This window comes from Parasteatoda tepidariorum, chromosome 3, assembly GCF_043381705.1.
Source record: "Parasteatoda tepidariorum isolate YZ-2023 chromosome 3, CAS_Ptep_4.0, whole genome shotgun sequence".
Taxonomy (NCBI): Eukaryota; Metazoa; Arthropoda; class Arachnida; order Araneae; family Theridiidae; genus Parasteatoda; species Parasteatoda tepidariorum.
The window spans coordinates 82,394,531-82,421,555 of NC_092206.1; the positions used below are offsets into that span (position 1 = coordinate 82,394,531).

Sequence of the window (27,025 nt, forward strand, 5' to 3'; positions counted from 1 at the left end):
TCCGGCTGATAATGATCAGCTTGTATCGTAAAAACAGTGCCAAATTTCTCATTAAAAATTTCAAGTAAATTAGTTTTATTGTTCTTTTCTTGTTTGTTTTTATCCTGCATTAAAATTTGTATGTGAAATCTTTACTTTTTTTTATATTTTTTAATTCTAATGTTTATTATAAATGAAGTTTTGTAAATTATTAATAAGTGTTACTTTATGTGCAGCCCGCCAAAAAATTTTAAAATTTTAATTGGCCCGTTGATAAAAAAGGTTGCTCCCCCCTGATCTAGTTGTTCTAGGAAAACAGATTCATGGGTTTAAGGGATCCAAAAGGAGGACTCCTGTTGACATTTACTTTGGTCGTTCTATCAAGAGACAAATGTGTTCTAATACTCTCTGTCAAATTCCTGTTTTTAGCTCATTTAAATTAACTATTTTTTATTCAGATATAAATTTTTTGTTAACTTTTATTTTGTTCACGTTTTGAAATTAAAATTTAACTTTAATTGAGACTGTGGCGTAACCACCACTGCGANCCACAAGACTAATTAAAATTATTTGCAACAGTCTTTTTTTAAACATAAATCGTGATATTCCCATTCTTAATAAAATGTTTCTTTGGGACAAAAACAAGAAAAGAAAAAGAAATAAATTTATTTCTAAAGAGGTAAGTTTAAAGTTTGCATGAACTCATTTAATACATTTAAAACTGTGTATTTATGTACTGTTAAAATTGCTTTTTTTATATTCGTATATCAAATTTCATTTATATAGCACTTTAGTTCATGATTTTACTATTTATTGTGTGCGTAGATTTTGTTCTTATTTTATATTTTTTAAATTGACCATTAAATTTTTAAAATTGGAATTCTTTATACCTTTCTTCTATTGGAATTCTTTATACCTAAACTTCGAATTCTTTATACCTTTTAGTAACTTTGTTTTCATTCAAAAATGAAATGCAACTCTTAATTTTATAAAAAAAATCATATTTAATTTAATAAGAAAACGCATTTAATTTAATAAAAAAGCTATAAACATATTTTCGCTGAGAATAACTGAAAAAATTTCATCATTTAATGTATTTTAGTTTAAATAAAAAAAATCCCTGTTTTTCAGTCAATAAAAAGTGAAGTTATTCGAAAAAAATATTTTATTTCGCTGTTTCGATATTCTATCTACTCTTGCGAGAGACTTTCTTAAATCGATTCTTTAAGCTAAAAGTTATTGTGAAATTATTAATTTTAATTAGTGAGTGAGTAGGAAAAGAAGTTCACTACTAGAAATACATTTAGTTAGAAATACATTTAGTAAGTTCACTACTAGAAATACATAAAGTTATATAGAAGTGGTCATGGAGGTAATAATATTTATTTTATTTTATCTTAGTTTTATTACGACCTTATAAACACAATTTAGTTAACAGATACAAACGATTATGTAGGCGCTATAACAAAAAATACGCTTTATATTTCATTTAATGCAGAAGAATTTAATGAAGATCCGCTTAATTGAAACTAGGAAATGTCGCCCCCATATCTAACTTGGTGAATGATAGATACGTGATACCGGAAACAAAACAGAAACATAAGCGCACAGCTGTTTGGCGATTGTCGAGAACGCTCCTTTAACGCCAATAGAAAATTTCGCCAACTGTTTCCAATCCGCGGTATGATATGCTTATTCGCCTCCGGAAAGACATTCGGCTTTCACAGCATTTAATTGCAAAATGAAGCGTCCCGCAGTGGATTGATCGTTAAGACACGGTTCCCAGCAGATCATCGAAGTCAAGCATCACTGGCTGAGGTAAGCGCGTGGGTGGGTGACCACTTGGATCAGTCTGCGTAGGGACCGAGGGTGTGCGGTATTGGTCCTCGTTAAACTGTTCTACCGTAAAGTGCTCGACTTCGCGTGCAGGTCGTCGGGATACCACAGCGGGGGTGCCATCCCCTCTACAGAGGCTCAAAATTGTGTTGTTGTTAATTTACGTCGCACTAGAGCTGCACAATGGGCTATTGGGAAACATCCCGGAGGATGATCCGACGACATGCCATCACAATTTTGATCCTCTGCGAAGGGGATGGCAACCCCGCTTCGGTAGCCCGACGACGTGCGAGCGAAGTCGAGCACTTTACGGTAGCACAGTTTAACGAGGACCAATACCGCACAACCTCGGTCCCTACGCAGACTGATCCAAGTGGTCACCCACCCGCACACTGACCGTAGCCAGTGATGCTTGACTTTGGTGATCTGCTGGGAACCGTGTCTTAACTATCAGTCCACTGCGGGACCTCAAAATTGTGATGGCATGTCTTCGGATCATCCTCAGGGATGTTTCTCAGACCGTTGCCAATAGCCCATTGTGCAGCTCTAGTGCGACGTTTTATTCGTTGACAGAACATACATTTGCAGGCTTGTGTGCTCAATTCAGGCTTATAAACCTTTGTCAAGTAGAAGGACAGATAGCACAATACAGAGAAAGATATCACAAAGAATACATCCCCAGTGCGACGTAAATGAACTACAACGACGACAACATAATTGTCACTTACACATATACAGGTTTGTGTACTCATTGCAAAGCTCGGCTTGTAAAAACCTGTGTCAAGTTGAAGAGTAGATGGCTCAGGCAAGAGAAGGGCATGACAAAGTACGGCAAGATTCGAACCCGCTACCTACTCGTCATAATACCCTAGTTGGAACAGCAAGATCGCTCGGCCAGAAGGATCCATTTTTCGCATTTACAAATCAGATCTTTGATCAAACAAAAGTTTGAATCCATTATTTCCCAATCTCACCTACTGGTGCATACTTAAAAATTTATTAATTGAAAACTTTATTTAATTATTAACTGGCGAGTATTTATGTCTCACTAGAGCTGCACAACGAGATACTGGAGACTGTCTGGGAAACATCCCTGAGGATGATCCAAAGACATGCCATCACAATTTTGATTCTCTGCAGAGGGGATCTCATTTGTGAAGCCATTTCCTTAATTTAGACATACATCTGAAAGGGAAAGAAATTTTCTCCAGATCACTGTACCCAAGGTACTGCTAAGTGTACTACCACATGAATTTCGATTCCATAGATTTTACGAGCACGTACGTATATCGCATGTACTCGGTCAGTTTTAGCGGAATCGAGGATCGAACCAGGGCTCGAAAAACAGCCCGTCCGCCCGTCCTCGGCGGTCAAAAATATCCCGCGAACAACAAATTTCTAGAATCCGACGTCCGCGCGGACGGCCATTTTCCTGTTAATGTTCGTGATACATTTTCAATTTTTGTTATCTTACAAGAGTCTAGCGCCTCACTTCTAAAATGACCCTCTGATCTAGAAATACAACAACACACTGTTCATGGTGGAATTGATGTTTTCTCGTTCTGGGAGTACTGCAGCCGTTGAAAGAGGCTTTTTAGCAATGAACTTACAAAAAAAACACATTACGTACTGGTCTTAAACAAGAAGCGTTTAACGCAATTATGAACATCTACCTAAATGGAAAACCCCTTTCAGATTTCTATGCAGAAACCTCTGCAAATCATTGGCTTGATTGTGGAACTGCCAAACATCATATTTGATTCATTTAAAAAACGCAGTACCCTCGGATAAATTGACATTCCAGATAACTTGAACTTTGTCATGTAAATTATTTCATAAAGGAAATACTAGGTTACTATTAGTAACCTAGTATATACTATCAGTGGCGTACGCAAGGGAGGGGTTTAGGGGTTTGAACACCCCCCTTGAGCTCAGACAAAGTGGCAAAAATAAAAATTTTAGTAGAAGTTATGCGGGTATTATTTTTTAAGACTATATATTTTTATTTGCCTTATGCCTACCTCTTTTTCTCACGGTATTTCTCAATAGGGTTGTACTTTTGAAACTAAATTCACGTGATACTGTTATGGACTGGTTCCTTTCTGTTCTGCCAGTCGCGATAGTTTTCGAGACTGTCATTCGCGAGGTCTTAACGCGATGATTCTGGAATGTTAGACGTTCTGTCGTCTTTGAGACAGTTCGAGAATTTTGGAGATGCGGTGAAAAATTATATAAAAGGGGGAACGGAGTACAATGTAAGTTTTTCTGTTGTACAGAAATGTGATACTTCCGTTGAAGAAAACGTTTCTAGCATAACAAATCTGATGAATCTGATGAATGTGAAAGTGGCCCTCAAAGTGTTACTTCCCACCCATATGACATTGGACTTTTTTCAGAAGATACTACATGCGAGAAGATATTACACCATGTTCTTAAACTTAAAAAATCAAATCAAAATTTAACTAAACAATGTTGTCTAAATAAAAAGTCAAAACTGTCTAGCTGTCTAAATTAGGGAAATAATAGTGCTTTATTACATACTCGAATTTCTTTTAGTAGCTTCAGAAAATTATGAACACCCCCCTTGAAACAATTCTGCGTACGCCACTGTATACTATATAATATAATGTGTATTGCTGTATAATGTAATCCTAGTATTTGTAATCCTAGTAACTAACCTAGTAATCCAACTAATAACTAGAGTAGCCGAAGGAATAAGATAAAGAACTATGGAGAGGATATCAGATTTATACCACGATGTTCCTGAAAAACCTCAGTATTTACAAGCAAGCCGTACAAACACAAAATTGCCAGAAGACACGTCTAAATATGTAAACCCATTAATATTTGAAAGCGTGGTCTCTATAAATTATTCCAAAAATAGACAGGAAAAGTAATTTTATGTCTCTCTCGTGTTTTTTCTTCTTTTTTTATTAAGGTAAAGATAAGCCGTTGAATCACAAGAAGAAAAGATGAGTTCTTTGTGATGTGGCGACACTTGTTTTCATTCTCCTGTTACACATCGTTAAATTTTGAATAATTTCTTGCGAATCATGAGTACAGGGGAGTGGGAAGAATTTCCAACGTATTTGGAACTATTCAGAGCTGTGCGAGAATATTTGAAGAAACGCTTCCAGGAAAATGCAGATTTTATTTCCACACCTGTTGCGCAACCTGTTTACAATTTCGGTCGAGCGGATATACTTTTTGTTATTGTTTCTGCTATAGGATGGACTTTTTCGAGGAAGGTAATTACAGAAAGGATTTTGAAGGTATGTAATAACTTTATATAAATTTTTTTGTTTCTACAATAATTAAAGGCTAGTTTTTTTTAAAAAGAAAATATGAGTCATGTGATTATTGCAATATTTATTTCAATGGAATGAATTGATCACTTCAAATGAATAACAGAAAAAAAAGTAGTCGACGCGATTATTTATTGTTGGCGGACTCACTAATTCTAGTGTACATTTATGATTGCCTTTGACCATGGAAATTAGTATTGTCCTTTTCTTTCAGTTAGTTTATGTTATTAAATATTATTTGTTAAGAACTACGTATTCAGTTATTCTTATTTGATTATTATGAATTTTTTAAAGCATTACAAATTTATGTTTTGCAAATTAATTATTGTTTTCGCATAAAGCTGATAGGTTAAGTCTGCACGAGCGGAAAAATTTTACGCCTGATAATAAAGGTTCTTTCCTGAGTTAATTTTCTTTTTTCTTAGTCAAGATATTAAAAATATATCACAATAAATACTAATTTTATAAAACAATATCTCACAAATTAAATAAATTTTTAACTTACGTATTCATTTCGGATTAAACAGTTTTTAAAACCTGAAAATGAAAGAAAAATCTATGTTTCAAAAATTTTATTTCCATTGTTAATTTTTTTTATTTAATTAAGACAACTATACGTAATTAGTGACATTGATGTACTTAACACATCAAAGCATTTAATTATATCAATTATTAATAGCAATTTAAGTTATTAAATATTTGTTATTCATTTATTCTTATTTGATTGTTATGAATTTTTTAAAGCATTATGAAATCATGTTTTGCAAAAAAATCATTGATGAGTAGTTCTGATAGATTTTTTAATCTGACGAGTGGAAAAATTTTACGCCTTAAAGGTCCTTTACACAGTTAAATTTGTTTTTGTTCAGTCAAGATATTAAGAATATATTACAATAAGTGTTAATTTTTTAAAACCATGATTTTTAAGTTACGTTAATTGTTAACTTATACATTTATTTTAGATTGAGCAGAGTTTCTTAGCCTTGCAAGTGAGGTAAAAATCTGTTTCCCAAAATGTCATTTCCATTGTCAATTTTTGTCAGCATTGTCAATTTTAATCAAGATAACTATAAGTTACTGCTGTCTTTGATGTGCTTAGCACATTTTCTACTTAGGCATAATATTGACTTTGTCCATTGAATCTTTTACTGTTCTTCCATTGAAAATTAATTCAAATTATTGAAAATTGTTATTCAAAACTCCACTCTGACATCACAATGACTTAAAACATAATTTTATTTTACATTATGTATTGAGCTTAGATTAAATTCAATTTCATAAATCAACACAAGCTTTGTGTCCTTCCTGCGTTAATTTTCTTTTTTATTCAGACAAGACAATAACTAGAAAATACTATTATTTTGGATTAAAGAATTAAATTTTCTAATTGAATGAATAAGCTCTGAACCAATGATTCAATTTTTTTAAATATTAGGCCTATGGACATTTAAAAAATTATTTTCCATAATGAGTGATTAAATATTTTATATCGTATTTTTTAATCATGAATTGAATTTGTATTGGGCTGCAAGTTTTATAATTCTGAGTGAACGGAAAATGTTCTTACCTCAAAAATATCCTATTGTAAAATATTCTTTTTTTTTTAAATTAAAACAATTTTTATACACTATATTTTTATTTTATTAAACCAAATTAAATATCTGAGAGAATAAATAAAAAATTGATTTTAATCATTGACAAAATATTTATACTTCGGTTACATTTCAAATTATTTAGCATAATATACAGGGTGTTCGTAAAGACAGTTCTTAATGTGTATTTTCTTGAATCAATAAAAAAAAAAGAAAGAATTATGCATATTGATGGTGGTAAAATTATATTTAATCGAGGAAAAAACTAAAACGCTTTTTAAATCTGATAGAACAGGAAGACAAATGTAATAAACAAAAAAATATTTTTATCGCGGGAGGAAACTTGTTTCAGAAGAATGTTTCTATGTTTTTGTTTAGTTAGGATAACAATTTATTGCTTTTATTTTCGATGATCCTAATATATTTTGTGTGGGTGAATAAATAATTGACTTTGACTCATGGTTAAGCAAATTTGAATCAATTAATAAACTTTTTCAATCACCGTTTTAAATTTTCTAATGAAAAACGCACTTTACTTTCAAATTGACGCTTTTAAATGGTGAATTAAAATTAGAGTTCTGAGTTTTATGAATCTATTCGAGCGGAAAAATTCCATGCCTTATATACATGTTATTCCATTTCCAAACTCTGGATAAAAAAATAAAACAAATATTTAAAAAATTAAAGAATACAGTTGTGTGTTTTTATGAAGCATTTTCACTAAGGATAATGATACAGGTTTTCTTCGAAAAGATTACCCACCAATTTATTGGAAATTAGTCGCTTTTGGATTTCTAATCGTCGTTTCGTTACAACTGGAAATATTAAATCTATCTACACAATGAATATAATAATAGGAGATGTATTTGAATTTCTAACACCTGTATTTGTTTCGATTCGTTAGTTAGAAAAATATTTTTATAATATCAATTTATTCGTTATGAAAAGAATAAAAATGTTTAAATTTGTTCATCTTATATATGTCTCATTATTTTAACAAGATACAAAACAGCTCTTCTAAGAAAATATATTTTTGTAAAGATTATTTTTCCGTTAATACACATTTAAAAAATAATTAAAGCACACAAGAATTAAAAATAAGGGCATTGTATTTATATCACTTTGTTTTATAAAGTCTATGAATGATGTTCTATTCCTTTGATTCATAGAATATTTTGATACAATTATTTTAAATCTGTCAACTGTAAAAATACCCTAAAAAATTTAAAATTTTTTATAATCTAATACAACACAAAAGTATAATTTAAAAAAGAGAGGGGGTCGTGCTCTGAATACCTTTCCATGCAATGATCGGATTCTCACGTACTTGTACACAATCTTATTGGCTCGAGGTCATAACTTTATGCTGAGCAATTAAAGCAAATTATAATTTCAGTTACAAAACAGACACAAAATCGTACTTTCTCTTAACATACCTTTGATCTACAGATTTGGATTATTGGCGCACACAATATTGGAATAGCGGCAATTTTATTTTATTTTATAACAGTCACTAAGCAGCCGACCCAATTTTGAGCTTACGACTACTGATAACTAACCACGCCCCGCCCCAGCAAGGGGGCATCCGGGAACATTTTTATGACTACTACTGTTCAACTCCACAGCTTTGTAATTTTGAGCCCATTCCAGAAGACAAAAGAACTCATGGATCATGTAATTGTAGAAATTTGCCTTCGTGGATGACTTTTTGGATGGAACTAACCCGCATTTCCGTTACATGGAGAGGAATATCACGAAACACCTCCCACGATTAGCCTGAAGGCAGGGGGACTCTAACCCATGATTCGTCTACCATTGTAATAGGTGCGAGCCGGGTGCGGAATTCGCATCAACGAAAATATCGCTGGAATTCCAACCCGGTTCACTTTATTTGAAGGCGAACGCTCTATTCTCTGCGCCACCACTGCTCAGGTAGCTGCAATTTTATTTTATAACCGCTGTTGAACAGCCGATCAAATTTTCGGATTAATGATTACTAATGTTCTACCTGGAAACTCCTGGATTAAGTATTGGGAGACATTTGCCTTCGTGGAGGACTGTTTTGATGTAACTAACCCACATTTGCCTTATATGGAGTGAAAAACCACGAAAACCTCCTACGGTTAGCTTGTAGTTCAGGTATGACAGCGATTAAAAGATTGGACCTCCTTAATTAAATTTTCAAATTTTGCTTATTTCGCCACCTCAAGGAGGTCGTATTTTTAAATTTTTACCTCTCAAGAACTAATCGGCTCTTCATATTTCTTATTTTGATTTAAAACTACGTCGATTAAAATGATGTAAAAGTTTGTCCAAATTCAAACTACGCAAAAGTGCTAAACGTAGTTTAAGCAATTTTATAATAGAAGACAAAAATATTTTATTTCGTGCCATTAGTTCCTCAGAATAGTGAAATTACGGGTACCCCCGTCCTGTTTTGATTTCTAATAATCTGAATCCATGGAACAAGTACATTTTATCTATAAAGGACACACACCCATTCATTTTTGTATACATAGGTTGTGTAACCATTATGAATATATTTCATATTAATTTGAAAAGCCTTCAACAGTCATGCTACATTGATTTAAAATGTTAGAAAACTCCAGCTCCTGTTCGCTCCGCTCACCAATCCCGGTGGTTGCTACTCATTCATCATTGTTTTTTTTCCTTATAAAATTATAAAAAGTTATTTTTATATAAGCGCATGTCGTTAAGGTGTAAAACGTGATGAAATAAAGGATACCCGGATTTGAAAAATAAATAACCGCAATTGAAAATAAAATAAACTTAGGAATACAGAATGTTTGATACAGTAAGAAGAGTAATAACTTAGAAATTATTCTATTATGCTTGTTAACAATATAAACGATAACCTTTTATCATATAACAGTTCACATTGGAAATAGCTTTTATCTCTTTTCAGTTTTTGTATTTTAAAAATTTCTGTGTAAACATTTAGATTTATATCTGGAAAAATCTAATCCATCTTTCTCTTTTTTTTTCATTCATATTTTTGTTACTTTTGACATCTGGTCATACACGAGCTTATAAAATGAAAACAGCGAGAGAGAAGGTCAAGCACGAGTTTGACCTTCAAATGAAAATCATAAAAGAGAGAAATTTTTCTACAACAACGGATGACTAATTATTATTTATAGGGAAAAAATGCAAAAAAATAAACTGCATTAAAATTGACTTCTGAAATTTATTAGGACTTCTGAATTTAATTGAACTTCTAATCGATTCTAAATAACGTCTAATTAATTTAATTTGAATTTAACTGAGCAATTCATTGGTTTTCTGAAAAAAAATTTCTCGTTGATTTTGTAATTCAAAATGATCCTATTAACTAGTCAAATTGCAACTCTTTAATTGGGTACTTGTCAGGGCTAAAGAGAATAAAAGGGCTGGTTCACTCCTTTGAAGAAACTCTCGCCTCGCCAAACCTCCGATTTTCTCCAATGACGTCACCGTGGCGCGGAGCTTGCACTTTTCTTCAAGAACGGAGCGTTCGATCTAACTAGCTCTAACTAATATTGGAGCATTCCTTTTTGCGACATATTCCAAGACATTTGTTGTTTTATAAAATGATTTTCCACCGTTTATTGCAGTGAATTTGCGAAAATTTAAAACTATTAATGAAATGCCAGTTTGCGCGATTGCAACTTGCAAAAAATTCTGATAGAAACACAAAAGGAAAAAATATAATTTTCCTCGTGTTCCCTAAATTTAAATGAACAACTATTTTTTAAANAGAAACACAAAAGGAAAAAATATAATTTTCCTCGTGTTCCCTAAATTTAAATGAACAACTATGTAAATAATGGATTCAACGAAATGACACAGTTAATATAAAACAGCAATACGTTTATTCTATCGTTAAGAACTTTTATAAAAATTCACCATCTAAACAGAAACCGCCTCATTACTTCAAAAAGAAAGGCAGGCGAAAAAATTAAAAATGGATAAAGTCAAAGAAAATCAAAGCGTAAATAAAAAGTATAAATAAAATATATAGCATATTGTTAAAATTCTCCTAATTTCATAACATATTTTTTAATGTAGTTATTCTAAATATTTATGATTTTTTTTAATTATATTCTCATAAGATTAAATATCTATAAACAATTGTAAAATTTCAAATATCATTATGAACCTAAATTATTATTTTGTTTCAGTAATTAGCGTTTAAGGTTGATGTTTCCTAATGATTAAGTATGAACAAATTTCTATAAACGGCATATTTTAAAATCAGGATTCTAAATTTAACACAACTTATAGTTATCAAAGATTATGTAGATAAAAAAATGTCGATATATGCTTTTCTTAAAACTGATCTTCTCAAAATAAAGTACTTATAGTGCCATTTTCGCCAACTAGTAAAATATTTTTATAAGTTTAAAATGGTATTTTTTTAATATAATGGCCAAGAAAGTTTTTTTGAACTATGTTTATGAACGGAAATAATATGTTAATTATGTAAAGTTTGAAATCTAATAACCAGAAAAAGTCTAACTTATTTTTACAGAGAGAAAGATGCAAAGTTATCACAATATCTTTGCTAGCGATCTCAGAGATCTGTGTATACAGTGACGTCACGAGGAGAGAAATCGTAGCTTCAGCTCTAAGAGCGGAATGAACTAGCCTTGGGTACTATGCCTGGTATACTTCGATTCTCTTTAGCCTTGGGTACTTGTACTTCAAAAAGAAAATCAGGAACACCCACACATTTGATCTAAGACGATAGCTCCAACTGATCGTTTATAAGCAAAATGGCGTGTTGAAGTTGAGCTAAGTTTCCCCATATAAGTTGGAATGATAATTAACATGAAGTTAATTACATAAAGTGCCGTATCGCATATCGAATTCGTTGAAACATAATTATTTCTCGTCTACATCTTTTACTTAAACTAGATTTATTATTTGTTAATGCCTTTTAATTTTGTTAGACACCACGATATATTTTTGTTTTGTGTACCGTGGCAACTTCGAAATATAATTAGTTTGTTTGCGCTCTACATGGCTTCATACCTGTCTTTGTGTTAAGAAAGAAATATATAGTGAAAGAATTGAAATTTTTGTGAAAGAATCTTTGTGTAAGAATATAGAATGTGTAACTTAAGAGGATTGTTACTTGACAGGCTTGTCTTACTCGAAATAGAATGGAAAGAACCATTGCAAACATAAACAAATGCCACGTTTCAACAGCCAATCTGGTTTGAGATTCCCGTCCCACACTACGTCACTTGCAGGTATCCAATTGCATTTCAGTGCAGGCAGTCAATCGACCAGCATTGTATTTTTTTTTCTTTTTACTACAAGTTTAATAATTAGTAATTCTCGAACTAATAATTGAAACAAACAATTTTTCATTCGATCAAATATTTTGTCCATTTTTCTACGTACTGTGGTACATTCAAGTTTTTAAATGTCATAGTGTTTGTGTTTGAGTGCAAAATAAAACTTAACGTAATTCAAAATAAAAAATTGTAAGAAAAAATTCGCAAAGAAAGAAATTAAAATAGTAATGTTTTTTTTTAAGAAATTAAAATTTGGAATAAAACTCTGTTTTACGTTCGTATACAAAGATGGCATTTTCAGCATACCGCATTTCAACTCTGTAGTTTCATTTCATAGTACAGAGTTGAAATAAGGTATCTTCTGTAGAGCTGTTCGCATTGTACTTTTTTCCAACAAGTTTAACAGTTGATAATTATCAAACTATTGATTTAATGTTTAAATTTTTTATTTAATCATAGCTCCTTTGTATTTTCCTACACACCTTAGTATTTTCAAGTTTTTAAGTTAATATATTTTGCACAGAAGCCCACAGACACATTTGTTAAAGTTCAATTATGCACCCAAAACAGCGGCAGTGGCCCTTACGATTTTTAATGTAAAAAGAAAATCATAGTTTAGATACTATTAGTTTTTTTTATGAAGTATTATGAATACATTTCATACTATTATTTTGAAAGGCTTGTAATACTCATGCTACTTTAAAATAGAATGATAGTTTAAGATACTATTTTTTATTAATTATTATGAATGCATTTCATACTATTGTTTTGAAAGGGGTGTAACGCACACGTTACTTTGATTTAAAATAAAATTATAGTTTTAGATACGATTAATTTATTAATTATTATGAATACATTTAATACTATTATTTCGAAAGGCGTGTAATACTCATGTTACTCAAAAATAAAATGATATTTTTCGATATTATGAATACATTTCATAATATAATTTTAAAAGGTGTGCTGCATTCATGTTACTTTGATTTAAAATAAAATGATAACTCATGTGCTCTTATTTTTTTATTCCAAACATTTATTTTTTATTAATTTTTTTCTTTTTAAATGAAAAAAAAAGTATTACATTGTTAAATATTTACACAGCTCTGTAAATGAAAGTTTTTGATATTAAGAATAGAAATTAAAGAAGATTTATTAAAATAGCTGAAAGCGAACAATGTAAAATTGAAATTCAGTACTTACATTTAGATTTTTGCAGAATAATTTATAACCAACTATGTTTTATTGAAATTTTGTTCAAAATCTTTTATTTTAGCCTCTTGGACGACATTATGTCCTCACTCCATCCAACCAATCAAAAATGCCAGAGAGTGTCTGGAAATTTTTTTACTGCTTGACTGCTTGGAGCGTCAACTGCTACATTCTTATATTAAGCGGTGATTATGATTTTTTTCACAAACCAAGTTCCGTCTGGACTGGTAAGATAAAGAATTTTTTTACACATTTTATTGAATTTCCACACTATAGTCCTAAACTTACTTCAATGTATTTTTAAATATTTCAGTTTTGGACATATGATTAATTTTATTTTAAATATTTAATTCCCTTTATAGAGAGAAATTAAATGCAGTTCTCTAATGCTGCCTAAACTGCATTGCTCTTTCTCTCTCTCTCTCTCTCTCTCTCTCTCTGTTTTTCACACTGCAATCTGAATGGAAAAAAAAGCAAAAAAAATTTTAAAAAGAATTTTTCTTGAGTCTAACTGCTCTTTGATGTCAATTACATAATGTAATCAGAAAAAAAAATGATTCGATTACTTTCCACGCAAACACTTTGACGCGTAATTTTTATTGAACATATTTTCCTATTTTTAAATGCATTATTTTAGATCGAAATAAGCGAAAAGCAGTATTTTAATAATTTATGGTTATGAAATTCCGTGTTAAAGGCAAAAACTTTCAGACAGGGCTTATTTCCAAACAATAATACACTTCTGAACACCCTTGTTCAAATTTCTCAGTAACATCTGGCAATAACTCTTCGCCCCAGTCTAATTTTCGTTGCCAAATTTCTTGAAACAAAATTTTAAATCTTATGGTAAATCCCAGTCATTTGTAATCCATTTTCGCAAGTTCATTCCTGCATCACTCATAATTTTTGCAGCAGTCTTTGACAGGTCAAAAGATGATTCTACGGTATCTTCACCAGAAATGAGATCGTTCAAACAGAAAATTTCATTGAGTTTGTCAGTACAGTTTTGGAATATTGTTCTGCATATTTCTCTATATGAATCTTTATAGTTGCCGCTAATAGAAGCGAAGATGTGTTTACTCCAAATAGAACTCTATTGAATCGGAATACTTGCACATCGTTTCCATCACCAGCCACAAGGAATCTAACAACGTCTTTATCTTTTAGAGCCAAAGAAAGTTGCAAAAAAAGGTTTTTTCAATGTCAGCTAAAACAGCTATTTTGTACTGATGAAAAGATATTAGCAAGTCAAAAATGTTCGGACTCAAATTGACTCCTTGATATAAACAGTCATTCAATGACAACTGTCCTACTTCGTGTGCACTAGCGTCGAACATTATTCGTAGTTTAGTTGCAAGAGATTCATTTTTTATTATCACTTGGTGAGGAAGATAAAACACTGCGTTATTTGCGGAAATAAAGGGACTTGTTGCCTTCTCAATTATTCCCTCATCTAGGTTATCCTTTAAAACCTTACGATACTTAGAATATAACACTTGATTACTCTTGCATTTTCCTCATAGGACTTCCGAGTCATTTTTTCGCTAAATTGAGATTATCACTCAACTCACTACGGAAGTTCCTACCATTTTTAACATACCTACCATTTAACAACATACCTCATACCTACCATTTTTAAAACATACTCTTTCCTTAAACATTTTCAAATTTATATCCTCCTCACTACTAATACACTCCTCCACGACACCAATAAATTCTAACTCACGAAAACTCTTTAATGCAGTATTTAAATCACTACCTCGTATTAACCCACAATGAATTCTGTTATCCCTCATTTCATTTACATTTCCGCTAGCGACATATCCGAACACTGTATTTTGCAAAAGTATTCGAGAATTTCCAATATAATTTTGACCTAGTCTAAGTAATTCATAAAATATTTCCGTGCCTAATAAAATATCAATTTTATCGGGAATATTAAATGTGTGATCAGCTAGCTTTATTTCGTTAGGTAAATCAATTGAAATATTAATTTTTCTCGATGGAATTAAATCAGTTATTTTCTTTACGACTAACAAATTTAGCTCATTTTTAAAACTCATATTCTTGTTATTTATTGAAATTGTAAACACACCCATTAATCGTCATTGACGAATCATTTAAACAAGATACAAGTAAATTTATTTCCTCATTTTTCAACTGTAATCTATCCGCATAATCTTTTGTTATGAAATGCGACTCACTCCCCCCCCCCCATCTAATTTCATGTATGGCGCGGTACACAATAGAATTGTCTTAGTTTTGTTTTGTAAGAAGCTCGTAGCCACAGCTGACGAATTTCTTTCATTCTCAATTTGGGGGGGAAAGCAGCATTTTCCGATCCTCCCTGCCTAACGAACACCTGCTCTTGAGAATTCGAGGATGAATCAGCTGTTCCTTTGACAGTTGGTGCCTGGGTGAAAGAGTTCTAGTTTGAGCGCTAACACTTATAACAGAAATTATTAGCCTTTACAGTATCTACTCTTTCGTTAACATTTAGAGATTTAAAAACAGGGCCCAAATACAACGGGTGGGGTTCATTTGGATTACAACAAAAACATTTTTGACGTAAGACAGATAAACATTAGAAGTATTTTTTGACACATGAAAATTTTTTCGATTATTGCCATCATGACGTTGTGGTTCATATTTAGATTTATATTTAGGAAATAAACCTTGTTCCCCTTTAATTTTTCCTTTTGATGATACGAAAATATCGCACTCGTGGCCTATTTCATTTGCTTTATACCATGTTTCTCCTTGCTTAATGCCGATATGCGTAGTTAATTCTATATCTATTTACTCAATGATTTTATCTGACACGATTAATTCGCAAACTGATTTAAAGTATTTTACTTCGCAATTAGCAATAATATTCGAAATTAGCACTCAATCTAGACGCAAACTGTACATAACTTTCATTAGGTAATCTGTGTGCTCTTTTAAAGTGACTTAAACATTCGTAGGGTGTTGGTTGAAATCTTTTCAACACAATAGCTTTTAGTTTATGATAAACCAGATAGTCACTCAGATCTTCTTCTCTAAGATAGACCATTAAATTACACGCTTTTTCTCCAAGAATATTCAAAAAAATTTCGCGTTTTAATTTTTCGGGAACATTTTTGGTTTTAAACGCCTTTCCAATTGACGGGGAAAACAAATTAAAGGACTCTGCTCTTAGAGGTATTGGAATAGTTGAGGTTTCGATACACTTTCGACATTACACTCGGTTGAAATGGTTTGAATTTCATAACTTGAAAGTCTAGATTCGCTTTCGATTTCACGTAATTTAGCTATTTCTAATTCTTTTTCTAACTGTAACAATTTTATTTTCTCGATTTCTAGTTTATTTTCGTTTTCTAATCTACCCCGCGTAAGCTTATTTTCGTTTTCTTTTATTTCCTCTAATGCACAATCAACTATAGTCTGATACGATTCTTTATCAGTTTTATAAATCTCAGTTTCTTGCATTAACTTTCTTAACTCTAAAATTTTAGCATTATCAGATATTGGTAATTTTAACTCCTCGGCAATTGCCCTTAAATCATCTTTTTTTTAAAATTTAGTAATATTAATTTTCACTTCACAGAATTCACATTCTTTCACTTCACAAAATCACTGCCTCATTCTAAGTTTTTACAAATATTTATGAGCCCAGATAATGCAGCATTGGGGTAAGTTTTTAAATAATAAAAAATTAGGCAATAAACGCTTTTCTACATACGAACGTTTTGCGTCATTTTCAGAATAAGCATTGACAACGCTAGTATTAGATAGGCTAAACTTGTCCTAACAATCATGAGTAACTGTCGCAAACTTACAGCAGTTATTAAAATAGCATATTATTCGCAAAAAAGCATCATTTCATATGACGACGAAGCCTTCGAAAACCAACCTTAAATGCGGGAAGGAAAGAAAAAGAAAATGAAAATCAATTTTGAAAGATATACAAAAGTAACAGTGCTTGGTTGTTAGGCATATAATGCGCGATAAGTAAATGTTTTTACGCACGCTATCTTGAAATATATACAGTATTTTATCTATGTTCTCGAAATTAATATTTAATTTCTAATCCCAATTCTCTTCATAGTTCAAACTTAAGAATTTCAAATTTATTTCAGTAGAGACTCGTTTTTCAATGGCAATAAAAACCCGAAATGAATCCTGAAAATACCGATATACGCATTTATAAATGTATTACGTCTCGATCGTAAAGGCACGATTCCCAGTAGAACACCGAAGTCAAGCATCACTGGTTGCGGTCACTAAGCGGGTGGGTGACCACTTGGATCAGCCTACGTAGGGACCGAGGACTGACTTCATATTCCTAATTAGAGACCCTCCACAACTCTAAGGCAGGCGCAGTAGGCTACACACTGAGAAGGCAAGTGGTAAAAATGAAGCATACAGAATGCGAATCCCTATACTTTTGCTTTAGGATGCGCAGAGCTGATGTGCGCATGCAAATTCTAAAGTACCGAATCTGCCTATCGCATGTCTCCTTACTTATCGCTTGCCTCCTCAGTGTGTGCCCAGCAGAAACACTTGGACTTAAGACCTGCTTTTTGTCGACTCAAACAAGTAAGAGTCGGTGTCTGTCTCTCTGTTTCTGGCAGCACGCATTTTTCGTACTTATTTTTTCTGCATAAACCAGAGCCGGATTATACCTTTCGTAGGCCCTAGGCATAGCCGTTTTTGGGCCCTCCCCTTCTTCTCCCACTCCTCCCCTCTTTTCAAATTATATGCTAAAATTTTCTTGCATATTTTTTTAAACATTTTTATTTATATGGATTTTAATTTACAAATTTGTTTATCGAACTTTATCTGCAATACCGACATACTGCCGATATTGCAGTTGATATCGATAATACCATTATGATTAGTTCGATCGATAACTATGTAAACACTTCACGTCAACAATACAACAACAAACCAGCAAAGAAAACAGTGAAATTGATAGTGAGATTAATTACAAGAAATATTTATACTACAAATAGCTTCATAGTTTTCATGATACTACTATGATAACTAAGTGAAGGAAATTAACATTGTCAAAAGTAAATCTTTTGAAATTATTTATAAATAAATTTGCAAGGTAGGTTAAATGTTTACTAATAGAAAAAAAATGATTTAATACTATTTTAATAAAATGTTAGTCACGTTTTTTCAAATGAGTCATTTTAGCAATTGACCAATGTTTTTTATATATATTTTTCAGGATAATAAATTATAGTCAACAATTGGATTTGCATTCATTGTTTGGTGATATTAAATCTAAAATGGCTGACGGTTATTTAAGAAAACATGAGTCTGGTCACCTGGTCTGGTTTGTGCAAAATACACTTGTTGTTTTTAAAGTTAAATTATTTGTGTCAAAAATTTTTTTTCTCCCAAGTTTTTCGCAGGCCCTTAAATTTCGTAGGCCCTAGGCACGTGCCTAGTGTGTCTATAGGTTAATCCGGCCCTGGATAGACTATTTAAGAATTAGCTTGCAAGCCAGTTTCTGTATCAACCACCAGGAGGTGACGGGTACTCACATGTGTAAGTAAAGAATGATGTTTCTTTAAGACTTCAAAAATATTTCAAGTAACGCTTACNCGTGCCTAGTGTGCCTATAGGTTAATCCGGCCCTGGATAGACTATTTAAAAATTAGCTTGCAAGCCAGTTTCTGTGTCAACCACCAGGAGGTGACGGGTACTCACATGTGTAAGTAAAGAATGTTTCTCTAACACTTCTAATCTATTTCAAATAACCCTTACGGATACGATGGATGAAATGAATACATTTTATGTGCTAAATTAATTTGTTATATTTATTTATATATTTTAATTCAATTTTATTCAATTTCTGATTTATTTATAGTTGGTTGACTTGTTTTTAGGTTGGAATTTAACTGAATCTCTACCGACTAAAATGTACCTGTTTTATATGGCTCAGGGTGGATTTTATCTGCATTCCATATATGCAACAATATTTATGGATACGTGGAGAAAAGACTCCATTATTATGATGATCCATCATGCATCTACTCTAACACTTATAGTCTTTTCATTTGCACTGAGGCAAGTATTTCTAGTATAACTAAGTACAAAATGCACAGTGTGCCAAAAAAACGGACCACCCTGAATAACGTTTAATCTAATGATAGGATCTTCACATTCTAGAACTGAATCTTAATGGCTCAAAGGGTGACCTAAAATATGCTTATTAATAAGTGCAGACGATATTTTAAGTTACAAAGTCAGACACAAATCATACTTTCTCTGAATAAACATACCAAATTTTCGGCGGATACGGATTTCTGACTTCCATAATATAGGAGGTAGCAGCAATTTGAGAAATATCGTCTCAATATTTTGGTTAGGAGAGTTCTCCAAAGTTTGTTTCCCTTAATGCTAATTTTGTTTTTGTGTAAATCAAAAATGTTGAGAGAAATCGGACGAACTGTCCTTGTGAAATCGAATTTTAAATATCTGACTTTTTTTGAAATTAAATTTCTCAGGAACTATTCATATTTTACCATGTAAAATTATATTCTTTAAAATGATGCAAGAAATTGCATACCTTACAATTCAATATTTTTTCGACCGTTATTAAATGAAATAATAAAAAATAATATTTATTTATTAAGAGTTATTTTTTTGCATGAAAAATTATTTCTGGATAAACGAACTTTATTTAACGAGTGTGAAATTTTTTTAGTTCGCTTAAAAAGTTCTCGAGATATAGCGAATTACCCAAAAAATAATATTAACCTTAAATTGTCCAAACTTTGGAGCTCTTTCCTGACCAAACTATTGGGACCATATTTCCCAGATTGCGGCTACCCTCTATATTTTAGGGGTCGGAAATTCGAATCAGTCGAAAAAAAGGTATGTTGATTCTGAGAAAGTACGTATTTATGTCTAATTTCGTAACTTCAAACATCGTCTGCACTTATAAATTAGCATATTTGAGGTTATCCCCTTGAGCCATTAAGTCCCAGAACGTGAAGAGCCGATCATTAGATCAAAAGTTATTTAGGATGGTTGTTTTTTTTCCCCTTTTGCGCACTGCACAAAGACAAGATAAATATTTTTGAAACAATTTAAAAACTAACATGCTCTTTTTAATTTACGAAACAGAGTAAAACATTTTATTCTTATTTTTTAAGTTTGAACTGTTTTTTTTTGTTTTTATAAATTTCGGAGTTGTTCTGTGTTGTGAAGAAGACACTTAATATGTATTCGTAGAATGCTTATCCAAGTAGAAAAGAAAGGGGGGGTGTTGCTAGCAAGGAAAAAGCTATCGAATTCTGACAAATCATAGAACAGGATTTAATTAACATCAAAACAGGTTTAATTGGAGGCTGAAACTTGAAGATATTTCTTTCAACTACTTTCTGTTTCCTCCCGCAAACAATCCTGTCTTGTTGCTCATTATTTATATACGCCTTCCTACACTGAAAAAAAAAGTATAATCAAAAGTGCCAGAATATGGTAAATTTTACCATGTTTCTGGATTTACGAGAACATGAAAGAGCTCGGTAATTTTGACCGAAGCGCTTTATCAATTTTTTGCTAAAATTAACAACCAAATATGATTTTACAAAATATGTTAAACATTGGTAAATATGGTAACATCAATAATTTAATATAATTTTAATCATGATAACTTAGAGCGTGACATAAACGGCTTTTATTCCGTAAAAGTTACTTTTCAGTTTTGTACACTGGTGGACAAAATTAAGAGATGGAAAGCATTCTCGCACATTCATTCGCACATGCAAGATACCCGCACACCGCTCCATGTGTTTGACAATGGTTTCGTGAATGCCCAGAGGTACAGGCAGGAGGTCCTAGAGCCCTATGTGCGTCTTTTCAGGGGCGCTGTTGGCCCTGAGTTCATTTTTATGGACGACAATGCGCGACCACATAGGGCTCTCATGGTTGATGAGTATCTGGAAAGCGAGGATATTCAACGAATGGATTGGCCAGCCAAATCCCCTGACCTGAATCCTATTGAACATGCTTGGGATGCTCTTGGGAGAGCTATTGCGATGCGCCAACCTCCCCCCAGAACCATTCTGGAGTTAAAAATTGCTCTGGTGGAAGAATGGGAGGGTCTTCCACAAGGCCTCCTTAACTCCCTTCTTAACAGCATGCATACTCGTTGTGCATGCTGTTTGTCTGTCAGGGGTGACCATACACTGTACTAGAGGCAACACACACTGTACAAGCCTCACTTTTATTGTCATCTTTTATCCTTAAGTTCAGATTACATTGGATTTATTGACAATAGGTCTTGCCAGTGAAGGGCGCTTTCATTTTTGTTTTGCATACTTTATTACTATTAAATGTTGGGGTTTGAAGGTATATGGTTCAACTATTATATTAAGGTACCAAAAATAACATTTAGGAAAATGAATTTATTAAGGTACATCAATTAATGATGCTTAAATATTAATGTTAAAATTAAAATTATGGTACAACAAGTATATAAAAAATAATACTGATTTAATTAAATTTAACCATACTAAATAATTGAAATAAAATTAGTAGATCTTACGATCCCTTGATCAAACTAAAGTTAACCCTGAATAAAATGCACCTCCACACGTGGTGGTCAGTGTTAAAGACGTATTAGTGGTTAGTTCATTTTATCTCTGGAAAAGAACAATTAAGATTTTGAATAAGGAAGCTAGAATAAAAATCAAAAAACAATATATTCAGCAAAAGAGAAACGACAAAAATATAAGTAACTTACACAATCTTTTATTTCGTGAAAACACATGAAGGTTCAATAGGTGATCCAAAAATAAAAAATTTAAAAGGACGGTATAAAAAAATACAATTATAATAATATCTGTAAAACTGATATTTCATTAAAGGGGAACATTAAAAGATTAAGTGAGATTGCCATTCCGGCAAATTTTTCTATCAACAGAACAACGTACTCTTCCACACACACACCGGAGGCCTAAGCCCCGGTCACCACCTCTCTCGTTATCAGACCCACATCTGCTTCTCAAATTACTTGTCGGGACGCTACAACCATCGTTGCCATCTTCACTCACAAACGTAAAGTACAGGCCTGTCCTCTCCCATTAGAAATTCTGTAGGTGGCGCTCTCTAAAACTCGTCGTCCAGTCTCTTCTCGGCTGGGATTCAGCACCTTCAGCAGATTTTATCTCTACCATGTATTTCGTGGCAAGTGGTGAAAGATCATTAAGTTCAANTCCTTAAGTTCAGACTACATTGGATTTATTGGCAATAGGTCTTGCCAGTGAAGGGCGCTTTCATTTTTGTTTTGCATACTTTATTACCATGGAATAAGTTATATCCATGCCAAATTTCATTTATTTATATTCAGTATTTTTTGAGATATTTGGGAAAATGTCTGCCATCTCTTAATTTTGTCGACCAGTGTATATTTCATTAAATGTATGATAATAAGATCTATAATTTCAAAAACCAAATTTTCCGGTGAACCGTTACCGTATGTGCAGAAAAATTAGCAAATGATTGTTTTAGATAGCGTATATTTTGGTTTTATTAACCATTATTAGTTTTTTTTATTACCAAAAATGTAAAAACCATGAAGTAATTTTACTAGAATTTTTTTTATCCGTGCCTGCTGTTATTTATCAGATTCACAATTTTTGTTCTTTCTGGTTAAAAAAGTAATTTTTGACCCCGAATATGTATGCTCCTTTCGCTTTCATGTTTAATACTTCTTCTCATTGGCACGACAGCCCAGGATGGGCCTTGGCCTTCTCAACAAGCCTATGCCAAGACATTCTTCCCTTAACCAAGGTTCTCCAGTTTAATATCTCTATAATTTGTAGGTCCAAAGGTATAGTGTAGTTTAGGTCCAAAGGTATAGTGTAGTATAGTTTAATATCTCTATAATTTGTAGGTCCAAAGGTATAGTCTCTATATGTGTAGGTTTCAAAGAAGTCTAAAAATCTTAGGTTTGGTCGTCCTCTTTTTCTTGTACCTGTTGGCCTGGCACAGAAAACTTTTCTATCCTCCATTCTTATAATGTGGCCTGCTCATTTAATCCTTTGAATTTTGATAAATTTAATGACATAAGGTTCTTTATATGCTTTGTAAAGTTCCGTGTTTGATCTTCTAAACCAGGTACCGTTTTTACTTATTCCACCAAAAATGCTTCGCATTAATTTTCTCTCAAATCTAGCTACCATATTTTCATCTCCACGTGTCATTGTCCAGGTCTCACATGCGTATGTAAGCACTGATCTTATAAGACATTTATAGAGTAACACTTTTGTTTTTTTTCTTTTTATTAGGCTTGACTTAAGATACTTTCTTAGACCATAAAAACACTTATTGGCCATCGTGATTCTCGTGTGTATTTCTTGTGTAGTGTCGTTTTTGTTGTTAATCTTAGACCCCAAATAGGTGAAGCTATCAACGGCTTCGAATTCATGTTTAATAAGGATTTTAAAAATAAAGGGTGGTCTTCACCGAACACCCTGTATGTTTAATAATTTAACCAGGGGTCTGTTTAGAAGAAATTTGGGTCCGTTAGCGGACCCTTCACAAAATATCTCTTCATAAAAACGGAGCCTTCACAAAATATTGTAACTTAAAAACGGACCCTTCACAAATTTGTTTATCTTCATTATTGTTTTGTTAATCGAATAAACCCTTCCCAGGGCAGAAAACAAGAAAGATGGATTGTGATGCCACAATTGGCATTACATATTTATTTCCTATCTTTTAAAAATATCTTTCAATACTTAAGCTTATTAATAGGAGAATTATATTTAAAATAAATCAAAGACTTAATCTTTTAAAACGAACATAAAATATTTTTTTCTTCTCTTCTAAATTAATGTAACGGATACTTTTTATTTCATTATTATGCAGACTTATTAATTCACTGTCGCCTCTAATCGAAAAAAAAAATCTATTTATAACTTTTTAGTCTAAATTTCCAACTGCTAAATGTTTCGGTTGCATGGTTGCAATAATTCTCATAAATTTGTTGGCGACTCTTTTACACCCATATTGATATGCTAGTTGGCTTTGTTTTGGCTATGTAAATGTATAAAATGTAATGTATAATGTAATGTAATGTAAATGTGTGTAAATGTAATGTAAATGTATGTATAAAATGTAAAAAAAAAAAGAAAAGAAAAAAGAACTTATGTATAATAAATTTGCGAGAAAATTTAGGTACAATTTCAATAATAAAACTTCCTAGAATATCGAGCGTGTTCAAACATCGTGTAAACTTAACAAAAAAGTAGAGTGATCCGCCGAAATTTTTAAGAATACGTTCCGCCTTTAAACTTTTGTTATTTATTCTCATTTAATCATTCCATTAGTTCTACTATAAGTCATGCCTTTAAAAAAATTGTATGGTTGTGTAAAGTTCGTAATTTAATTAATTTTGTTTATTTGAATTGCTGATCATATTTAAGCTAAGTGTATGTTTTTAATAAAATTTTCTATCGATTAAAAAAAATCCCTATTTAGTCAAGAATTCTTAAGATCACGAAATAATATTCCTGTTCAACTTGGTAATTTCGTTCAACCCAACTACACTACCGGTCAAAAGTGTGCGAAAATTTTTAAATCTACAAAAAAAAGGTCTAAGTTCAAATGTTCATAGAACTGCGAAAAATCATTCAAATTTCATGAAAATTTGATATGTTCTAAAGTGAACCCTCTACAGTTAGTTACATGTGATCAAATTGCAATACTTTGTTTTTTGCGAACTGAATCCAGCTTTTCATCATGGGTTGTTTTTATGGTGAAAAAAGTTGTTAAGTTCAAGCACTTGCCAAACTTGCAAAAAAAATTTTTTGTACTTTCTGCTAATAGAAAAAAGTTTTTTGAAACGTTCTAGGTAAGCCCTCAAATTTTCAGATCTATTTGATTTTTTTTGACGAAGTTATAGAATATTGAAAAACATGTGTACTTTTCTCGATTTTTGAGCATTCTACATACGCGGTCTTTTGGTCTATACATCTTCTACCAAAGAACTTTTTAATTTTAATGCTTTCTATATTTTCAAATAATTAATATTGATTATAAACAAATATTCTTATTTCTTATTGTAATTATTGTTATTACAGAGAATTTATTATGAATATAATTAAAACAATATCTCATGGATGTCACATTTCATCGAAAATTTGTTTGTTCTTCCAAGCGATGCTCTGATATTTCGAATTGAAATCAGTTATGAAACATTTTACAACAGGATTGGAACTCTATATCACTTGATGGTTTGTTAGAACGAAAGCCACGCATATGTAAGGCTATAATAAAAGCAAAAGGTGTATGGTTCGAGGAATCTAAGAATTAAATGTTAATTTATTTAATTACAAAATACGAATAAGAATATGTTAAATATTTGACCTGTTGTAAATAAGATAGTTTAGTAAAAATGTAAATTTTTTATACTTTTGCTATTATTTTTTTAGAATTATTTATGTAATTATTGTTATAACTTTTTATTTTAATTTAATGTAAAGTAAAAATATCACAACAAAAATAATACGTAAAAGCAATAAATATAAACAATAAATATAAACATTAATAATTAACATAATGAATAAGACTATATGTTTTATAATAAATATTAATTATTTGAAAATATAGAAATCATTAAAATTAAAAAGGTGTTTGGTAGAAGATGTAGACCAAAAGACCGCATATGTGGAATGCTCAAAAATCGAGAAAAGTTTTTCAAAATTCTATAACTTCGTCAAAAAAAATCGAATCAATCTGAAATTTTGAGGGCTTACATATAACGGTTCAAATAACTATTTTCTATTAACAGAAAGTACGGAAATTTTTTTTCGCAAGTTTGGCAAGTGTTCAAACTTAAAATTTTTTTTCACCATATAAACAATCCGTGATGAAAAGCTGGATTCAGTTCGCAAAAAACAAAGTATTATAATTTGATCATATGTAACTAACTGTAGAGGGTTCACTTTAGAACATATCAAATTTTAATGCAATTTGAATGATTTTTCGCAGTTCTATGAACATTTAAATTTAGACCTTTTCTTTGTAGATTTCAAGATTTTCGCAAACTTTTGACCGGTAGTGTATATATTTATATTGTCTTATAATATTTTCAATTAATATATTTTGCAATCAAATTTACCTTTTTTAAATGTTCTATTTAAATAATTCGAATTTCGCAAACCTTATAATTTTTGCCAATTAAAGTTTTTTTTCTAATAATTTAATACCCAGTTAATTACAAATCGATTTTTAGTTCTTACTTTTTAAAGTGCGTACAACTTTATCGCGTATTTTCGTGAAATCCATTATAGTTTTTGAATCCATCATGTTTGGAATATTAAGCCATGAGCTAAACTAAATTTTTTTTTTACATCGTCAAAAATTTGTTAATTGATTTGAACTTTAAAAGAAACTAAACTAAAATATTTCTTTGGTAAAAACTGTTTTGAAAAGTTCTTTTTTTCTTTTTTTTTTAAAGTATATATTTTTAAAGGATATTTCTTTGAAACAATATTATTACTTACCATTTTTTTTTCGTTTCTTCAGGTGTCATAACATTGGTTGCTTTGTTCTTTTTCTTCATGATATTTGTGATATTTTTCTTGAATTTTCCAAATTGAATATATATTTCAAAATTCAAGGTGACAAAATTGTCAAGATGCATGAATGGCTCGCCAATATCGCATTTCTGAGTTTCACTGCAGTATGGTAATGTATTCACTATGATATCTTTACCTTAAATGTTAAATGCAAGAAATGTTAAATTTTGATCTTTTCAAATTTAATAGCCTAGTTCATTTTCTGGTTCAGA

The 27,025-nt window shown here is 31.5% G+C and overlaps 1 protein-coding gene across 1 annotated transcript in view; it reads left to right on the top strand.

The window, feature by feature from the left end:
• The first annotated feature begins 4,756 nt into the window (after positions 1-4,756).
• LOC107457454 (ceramide synthase 1-like) overlaps positions 4,757-27,025 on the top strand; it is a 33,908-nt gene continuing 11,639 nt past the window's right edge. The window contains exons 1-4 of the mRNA XM_043045099.2: positions 4,757-5,087; positions 13,289-13,451; positions 19,107-19,287; positions 26,761-26,922. Coding sequence (XP_042901033.1) covers positions 4,869-5,087; positions 13,289-13,451; positions 19,107-19,287; positions 26,761-26,922 — 725 coding nt within the window. The 5' untranslated portion in view covers positions 4,757-4,868. The remainder of the gene's footprint in view (positions 5,088-13,288; positions 13,452-19,106; positions 19,288-26,760; positions 26,923-27,025) is intronic.